Source organism: Mirounga angustirostris, unplaced genomic scaffold, assembly GCF_029215605.1.
Source record: "Mirounga angustirostris isolate CCGP_5_RB_7025 unplaced genomic scaffold, mMirAng1.0.hap1 SCAF_2, whole genome shotgun sequence".
NCBI classification, from domain to species: domain Eukaryota; kingdom Metazoa; phylum Chordata; class Mammalia; order Carnivora; family Phocidae; genus Mirounga; species Mirounga angustirostris.
Window position 1 is genome coordinate 81,439,081 of NW_026991710.1, and position 8,824 is coordinate 81,447,904.

At 48.7% G+C, this 8,824-nt stretch overlaps 1 protein-coding gene across 9 annotated transcripts in view; it reads right to left on the minus strand.

Moving 5' to 3' along the window:
* Window positions 1-8,520, minus strand: part of LOC135363617 (uncharacterized) — a 64,819-nt gene extending 56,299 nt beyond the window's left edge. For 2 of the 9 annotated variants that reach the window (XM_064584843.1, XM_064584842.1), the window contains exon 1: window positions 8,062-8,518. In XM_064584843.1, coding sequence (XP_064440913.1) covers window positions 8,062-8,183 — 122 coding nt within the window. In that variant the 5' untranslated portion in view covers window positions 8,184-8,518. Of the gene's footprint in view, window positions 1-2,565; window positions 3,586-3,624; window positions 3,998-6,598; window positions 7,680-8,061 lie in introns of those variants that run through there. The other 7 variants (XM_064584847.1, XM_064584848.1, XM_064584849.1 and 4 more) reach the window with 7 other exon arrangements.
* Window positions 8,521-8,824: the final 304 nt, after the last annotated feature.

Genomic DNA, 8,824 nt, shown 5'->3' on the forward strand with positions numbered 1-8,824 from the left:
CTTCGTGGCAATCTCAAGAGACTGCTTTATTCGTTGATGGGTCTTCAGCACACAGTAAAGAATGGAATAAGAGGAAGCAGTTAGTGGACGTGGACTACACTCAAAACTCAATGAACTTCTTTTTCGTAGAACACGGGGACTCATTTTTGCGAATATCAGTTACAGCAGATGGCGTGCTCCACCTGGCCCAGCAGGCTATGTGCACAACCTCGGCGCCCCCCCACCCCCACACCCCCACCTCCCGGGTTCGGTCACGGTGTAGGCGCAGGACTGCATATACTTTTCTCCAGAGGGCCGGGTCCATAATCTCAATGCGCTATTTGAGAGTTCCAACGTATAATGAGTAATAATCGAATTAAGCATCACCTCACTCTAAGTTAGGAAACACGACTTTCTTCTTTCTAGTCATGGCACAACTATTCACTTAGCCATCCAATTTTGAAATCTTGGCATAGTCTCTGATTTTTTCTGTTTCCATCTTCCAGCTAGGTCAGTTGTACTGCTGCTTTTCTCTTTATGTCTCTACTATTAACACCCTTTTGACTTTTACTTTGTATTTCTTACCCTATTACTGCTTTTACCTAGAATATTCTAGTTTGTCATATGCTTGATCTTTAGGCCTCCAGTCTCTTCAATTTCCAGTGTATTAGGTACAGAACTGACTGATCTTTATCAATGAGAGGTGTTTCCCTGTTCAAAAATCTCCAGTGGTTCCCTATTTTTGTTAAAAAAAATTTTTTTAACCAAATAATGAAAGACAATTACCAGCAGAGGCTGAGTTCTGTTGGGTCACATATGGATAAAAGGATATATAATTGTTTTGACATTAAGCACGACAATCCCTTCTGATCAATCACCTGTATGGCAATCTGCTCTAACATCTCCTTGGTCTTTAGGATTGAATGTATCGAATACATCAATTTTCATTTCCAGGATAAATTATTGGAAAATCTCTACACACTCTTCTGAAACCGTTCAAGAGATTCGTTGATGTTTTGAAATTTATCTACAAATACTGAGGACATACCTGGACATTTTTTGAGCAACTCGATATATCACTGAATTTTTTTGAAGTCCTTGATACTTTAAAAAATATATATTTAAAAAATTTTACCCCACTTTATTGAGAGGGAATTGACATATAACATTGTGTAAGTTTAAGGTATACAGGGTGTTGATTTAATAAACTTGTGTATTACAAAATGATTATGACTAAGTCATAATCCTATGGCTAACTCCTCTGTCCTGTCACATAATTACCATTTCTTTTTTGTAGTGAGAACATTTAAGAGTTACTCTTTTACCAACTTTAAAGTGTATTATTAGCTATAATAATATAAATATAAATAAACATATATAATACAAAGTATTATTAGCTGTAATCACCATGTTATACATTAGAGCCCCAGAACTTGTTAATCTTAGTTTTTTTCAAAATTTTATTTTTTTATTTGAGAGAGACAGAGATAGCGAGAGAGAGCAAGAGCGAGGAGAGAGGGAGAAGCAGGCTCCCTGGCAGGCTCCCCACTGAGCAGGGAGCCCAATGCCGGGACCCCGGGATCATGACCTGAGCCAAAGGCAAATGCTTAACCCACTGACCACTCAGGTGCCCCTGAACTTGCTAATCCTGTAACTGGAAGTTTATACCCTTTAATCAATTATCTTTGCATATCTCCCACTTCTAAGCTACTGATAACCACCATTTTGAATACTTCTCAGTGTGTATTCATTGTATTCATTCTTATACTTAGTTGTTTGTCACAAGTTTAACTGAGATGGTATTATGTGCCAATGTGCCCAGTGTCATAGATGTGATGGTACACAAACACAGGATTTTTATCTTTATCTAAACTATGGACTACTAGCTTTCTTCACCATTTGGTGTTGAAATTTACGTTTTCTTTGCATATTCTATTTGTAGAATTTGAAGATCATTTTCCTGGCTGGAGAAAAAGAAATTCTAATGTTTGTTAGCAAATTGCTCTCTTCCCCAAGCAGTACGGTTCTTTTCCTGCCTTTTCTTTTCTCATTGCCTAAAATATGATGGAAGAGTATTTTATATTGTCCTAAGTATTTTTCACAAGTCTCGGCTCATTTTGAACGTAGCACTTTTGACACTGATTTAAAACATACTATATATACGGCTGTGCATGTTTTTTAACTTTACAGTATTCCGTATTTTTCAATTTAATTAAATATATTTTGAAAACATAATATTTAATGTCTGTTTAATAGTCCATCTTATTTAACTATCCCATATTTTGGGCTATTTGGTTTGAGTCCAGGTTTTTTTTTTGGTTGTTCTGCAACTTTAAATAATGCTTCTATGAACATCCTGGTACATAATTCTTTGCCTGTGCTTCTGATGATTTCCTTATGTTGTACTCTTGCCTCCAAATACTGTCCATGTCTTGGGCCCAGGGACTAAGCAGACTGGCTGTTTTTCCAATCTATGTCCAGTGAATATATTTTTTACTCAATGATCTTTAGAACTCTTTTGATGACTGACCAGATGGAGTGTTGCCCAGTGTGCCGCAAGATCTTCCATAAACCCCTTTAACTTACCCCTTGCAGCAGGCTAGGACCCCTGTAAGGCCTGGAGAAGGAAGAGAGGGGCCTACACAGCTTCCCAGCTGCTGATGGTAGGACACATAAACTCTAGTCCCCTTTCCCGGGGCCGCGCCTTGTGAGTGCGTGCGTGCGTGCGCGGGAATGCGTGCGTGCGCGTGTGCGTGAGTGCACGCCGCGGTGGGGAGAGCTGAACTATTGCTGCTTGCCACAGATTGAATTGTGTCTCCCTCCCACACCAATTCGTAGGTTAAAGTTACAGCCCCTGATGGGCTGTAATAAAAGTATTCCTAAAAAGTGGCATTAAACATTCTTAAAACCTTGCTTCTAATTAACAGAGAACACGATACCTGCATTTCTGTGGCAAAAAAAGAGAAAAACGCCAAACTGCATTAATCTACTGTCAAAATAGTACTACAACTCACTGTAATCCAAGTCCCAATTCAGATTATGTGGTTAGAGGGTGTCAAAATAGGCTTTTGCATCTCAGTTAGCAACTGATTAACTGTTCTCTGCAATGCTCTCAGCAAACCTTTCCCTCTTTTTCCTCCTTTTCTCCTCACAAGTCCTGCCAGATTCTATCAGAAGGCACAACTGTCCTGGTCCGGAATGGCGTTTCCTAAATCTAGTCCATCACCGCCAATACCAGAATCAAAGAGGGGCCGAGGGGTTGTTAAAAATATACGTGGCCCCCACCCCGGCCCTACGCCCTCTTAAGTCGCGGAGGCTGGGGGCGGGCGGAAAGGGCCTGGCTCTGTAGTTGAAAGCAACGCTGCAGGTGGAGGGGCTACATCGCGCCGCAGGCCTCAGCAGCACCTAGGCCTCAAGCTCCACCATTAGCAAGGAGCCCGGAGGCGGCGTCTGCATCCGCTTCTTCCTAGATTCTCCCGCCGGGCAGGAGGCTGGGGCAGAGAGAGCTTAATTCTCGGCCTCTCGGCCTCGCGGCCTCCCCTCCGCCCCCTACCGCTTCCCCCGCCTCCGTGGCTGAGCCACGGGCCTACCGGGCGGCCTGGCCTCAGTTCACCCCGCCCTCCGGCCTGCGCGAGGAGGACTTACAGAAGAACTCGGCCACGGTTTCGGCGCTCCCGCGCAGGGTGATGCCTTGCTCCCGGGAGAGCTGCAGCGCCATGGCCAGTCCTACAGACGAAGGAGTGCGCTTCCCCCCGGCAGAGAGCGACGGCGGAGACGCCCACAGCAGTTCCCCGCCACTCGTTTCAAAAGTAACGGCGCAGCACGCCCTCGGGCCTCGGCGCAGGCGCGATGAGCCTCTAGGCCCCGCCCCGTGGGGCGGGGCCTGCAGGTCCTCTGGGCGCTTTTCGGAGCTGGCCTGTCCGCAGGCGCAGGGGGTAGGCGTGGTCGCCCAGTTCTGGGTGGTCAAGCTCCGCAGGGTCCCGGCTGGGCGTGTGTAGTTGTGGTCTACTAGACCGGCCTGAGGGAAGAAGACGCCAAAACCTGGTTTGGGTTTTTTTTTTAAAGATTTTATTTATTGGGGCGCCTGGGTGGCTCAGTCGTTGGGCGTCTGCCTTCAGCTCAGGTCGTGGTCCCAGGGTCTTGGGATCGAGCCCCGCATCGGGCTCCCTGCCCCGCCGGGGGCCTGCTTCTCCCTGTCCCACTCCCCCTGCTTGTGTTTCCTCTCTCATTGTCTCTCTCTGTCAAATAAATGGATAAAAATCTTAAAAAAAAAAAAAAAAAGAATTAATTTATTTGAGAGAGAATGAGAGAGAGCACATGAGAGGGGGGAGGGTCAGTTTCAGATATTTTAAATATTTAAATATTTAGGTGGAATTACTTTAAAAGAAAATTTTGTTGCACACCATATTCAAAATGCTAAAAATTGTACACCTTGAGGTGTTGAAAACATGATCTTATGAAAATATCAGCCATTTTCACAGATCTGAAAAAAAGCTACTGAATTGTACTATATGCCTACTTAAGTTTTTGTTAGCTAAGCAAATAGATTTATTTTGAGATATGCAACTATGAATAATTGCCACTGCATTAATTCTACCACATTGTTAGGAATCATGACCTTGCATTGCAGACTCTAAAATGGATCTGAATTTGAAACCCTGAGAACACTAGCGATAGAAGGGCAATGAGAAACATCATTATAAGGGCTCCTACAGCTTCTTTTAGGAGGAAAGAATCTGATACACATGAGTACTTTCAGGGCACTAAAAAAGCAGCTGTGATTACTAAAAAGCATCTATGCTCCAAGCTTGTAGCTTTGAACTAGGTGCTTAGCTCTGTATTTGAAGATAGTTATAGGAAACAATGTAATATAGCAGCCGAACTGCTTTCAAGGTCAACCAAAATTCACGGGTATTTAAATGAGAATTTAGGGATGCCAGAAACCTTCATTCTGTTCAGTGACTACTACTGAGTACAGATCATTCAGTTTGGGAATAGGATAAAAAAGCATGCATGAATGTCATGCATGGAAGTAGTTCCATCAACATGCCTGTTTACCGGCACAGATGGCCAATCTAAGTGAATCCAAATTTATTTTAAATTTAAAAACATGTTAAATGTTTCTACAGAACTGTCTCATGGGGTCCTGAATCACACACAGTACTCATTTTACACTTACAGAGTGTAACAAAAAGGATAAAAGCAGAGTAACAGCTTCTAGTTAAAAAAAAAAATCCTAGCTATAAAGTTCAAATGTCTGCAATAAGTTTTTACCACAACCATATGAATCACACTGGGTATAGAAGTTTGGAATTTTTATATTTATTTTTATAATCAACTACTGTCTAATCTCTCAATCTTAAATCTCTAGTTAATGCCACCAAATATAAGCCCAAACAGGAACCTCTGACTACACACAAGCTCTTAGATCGTATTCTTTAAACTGACAACTTTCAGCACTTTATACTTAAGGAGGGCCTGTACTACTCTTAAATATTTTACACTTTCGTTTTCCACGTTTTACTCAACATAAACTCTTAGAAATATATAAGAATATATATACACATACATGTCATAGAAAGTGGTCAGCCTATTGTCAACATCAGCTATAATATAAAAACCGTAACTAAAAAAGTCTTTATACAGAGTTTCAGATGATCTGAATTTTACACAGAAAAGTGTAACTTTGAGAAATGAGGACTGTAATCCTGTGCTACTTGGGAGAAAAAGTAATGTGAAAAGAAAATTAAATTAAATGTAACCCCTTCCATTTAACTTCCAATAAAATGTTACTTTCAAAGATTTGGCAGGCTCTGAGTGAAGTGTTCTTATGTATGACTACTTAAAAAGATCACCAAACTATCCTAAGTTTCTGTCTTTAAAGGGAGAGAAGGAAAAAAAAAAGAAGAGGACACTGATGTTGATTTGTAAGACAAATCACTTTTTTCTTTCAACTAATAATCTGCCTACAGAACATCTCCAAAGAACAGCCTGACACACTGAAAAAAATCAGCCCAGCTCTCCTGCCCGCTCCCCATTCAATGGGGGCAGAAAAGTGGAAGTGTGCAAGGGTGAAAGGAAACTAGGGACAGATGGCCTCGGAGTAGCAGGTGACCTTTGAAAACTGGGGGCCCACAACAATCAATAATTCCAGATCTAGATGGCCTTCGTGCCTCACCCCGAACTCGCAGGAAACTGTCCTTTGAAAAGAAACCACTTTTTCTTTTCTTTTCAGGGTTTATCCTCTGGTTGCTCCAGATTCAGATTTTGAAGGAAGACAGCCAAAGCGGGGAAAGAGGACTTTAAAAGGAGGGCGGAGTAATTAAACAGAAGAGATAAGATTTGCCCTAAGCTATCGCCTCGGTCCAAAACCCCCGAAAGGAATGAAATCGACACATACATACACAAACTCGTTTAGGAGAAACTGCCTTAAAAAGAGCCCCTTCTAAAATCCCAAAGGAATACACCGTAAGAGAATAAAGGAAGACAAAAATATCAGACAGTCCATTTTCAATGAAGCATCCCTCTGCCCCCCCGCCCCCGCTGGGCGCCCCCAGCCAGCACCCAGCCCCGCGCCCCCAAGGTAAAGTGGCAAGTGGGGGGATGCTGAAGGGACTACCTTGTTTTGTCTCCAAAGGGCAACACAGCAAACATAGGAAGGTCGAAGTGCAGACCACGCGGCCTCCGCAGACTCTGGACTCCGGGAGGCGCCGGGGGGCGACGACGTGCCCAGGGGAGGCGGTGACTCCAAGCCTGCTCCCTTACCGACCCCGCCACCGGGCCGCCGCCCGCCGCAGCCCGCTCGCTCCGCGCTGCGCCGCCCCCTGGCGGGGAGCGCCCGGCAGAGCGGAGGCCGAACGCCGGCGGGGGGGAGCCCAGCGCCGAGCCTCGGCCGGCCGCTCCACCATCACCGCCCTGAGTGCGCTTTCCTGGCGGCCAAGGCAGCCAGCGCCGGCTGCCCGACGGCCGCTGCCTGGAGGCGGCGGCGGCGGCGGCGGCGGGTCCGGGACTCTTCTCCAAAGAGGCGCGTCCTGGAGTCAGTCGGAGTCCGCGTGTAGAAGCCTTTGCCCGCGCAGCGGCTTCTCACCAACTCCTCAGGCTTCAGGGCATCCGCCCGCCTCCACTCTCTGCTCCGGCCCCTCCTTCCTCGGCTTCAACCTCAATTCCTCCCCAACTCTACGGGAGCCTTTCCCACGCGCGCCCCAACTGCCCCCCGGGCAGCCACCTCCCAAAGGACAGGCACCCTCCTCCCCGCCCTCGGCAGCGGCCGCCCGGCGCTTGGCTCTCGACCGGGAAGAGCTGGCCTCTGGGGTCGGCTGGGGCTGCGCGGGACCCGTCAGCGCCCCGCTGTCGGCTCCCGCCGCGCCTCCCCAGCGCCCTTTGTGTGCGCGCCGCGAACCCCTCTGCGGAGCCCTTTCAGCGGCGCCGCCTTGGGAGCAAGAGAGAGTGAAAGGAAGCGCCGGGCCAAGCAAGGGACTGGAAAGGGGCAAAAGGCGACAGCGCTTACTCTGGGAAGACTCCGGCATGTTGCTGCCTTTGGGCTCCTCGTGGTCTCGCCCCTACCCCGACTTCCCCGCCCGCCAAGGGCCAGGGCGAGGGGGGACGGGGGAGGAGCGGAGCTGCTGGGACCGAGTTGGAAATGGTGCTTCCGGAGCCGCAGGGAAGGGGCTCAAAACTGTTTTGGTTTCGCTGAGGAGATTTAGGGGGACTAGGAGGCTAAAGAACGGCTGGGGGAAGGCCCGTGAGCGCGGATGTATGTAAATAATCTTGCTCTCAGGGAATAATCTTGCTCTCACCGGCCGTGTGTGTGTGTGGGGGGGGGGGGGGTCCGCATGTACATTTTTGCATTGAACTTTTTGAGCAAGTTGGATCGAATCCCACGCTTGGGCTTTTCGACTGTACTAGCCATAAAGTCGAGGTGTCTACACCCTAACAGGACCAAAGACCTACTTCAAAAGCAAAGGGCCTGGGAACCGAGGTCGTTTAATGGTAAAGGAAGAGGAAAATTCAGTAAGGGAGAGAGATGAGCCCCCAGGTCACTCTCAGCGCCCCGGGTGGGTCTTCCAGGGGTCCTCTTCTTACCTGGTGGCTTTCCTAACAAAGTAAGAGCAGGTAAAGTCCCAGTGATCATCCAGCCACGCTTCCACGGAATCCTGGTCCCGCTGCAGCTTCGACTCCCCGGAGCCGGGGCTGGCCCGCTCCATGATCCGCGCCCAGCGTCTGTGCAGCTGGTTTGTGCCGTTTTCCACCCCAGCTGGGGTCTCTCCCTCGGAGGAGCCGGCCTCTGCCCCGAGACCCTCCCCCTCCGCCTTGCGCCGGTCCGGCTGGCTTTTGGCGAAGCTGCTCCGGCGCCCGGCCAGCCGCTCGCCACGCCCCACCTCTCCTGGTGATCACCGCTCCCAGGTGCGGCGGGTGGGGCAGGCGCAGCAGCCGCGCGGCCTCGCCGGGGTCGGGCGGAGGCTGGGTCTCGCCGTCTGTCGGGTCCCCAGATTCCAAGGCGGCGGCGGAGGCAACTGGCGAGCTCTCCGGCCGCTAAGTGGCCGCCGCTGGAAGGAGGCCGCTCGGCCGCTGGGGTGCGCTGTGGGCTGAGCGGGTTCCGGGGGAGCGCGCAGAGGTGACTGGGGGTGTGTTCGCAGAGTGCCCCACAGTACGAAAGGGAGAGTCGCGATGTGTGCGCCCATCCCAAGTCCTGAAAGCTGGAGTTAGGGGAACCTTCCACCAAAAGTAAGAGGTGCGGCTACCCTGGCGACTTTTCTCAGGTCTGAGTGAACAGTGACCGCCCGGCCTCGCTTTCCTCCCCAGGGCTTGGGTCTGGAAGGTGCAGGGATCGACCTTCCTCCGAGCC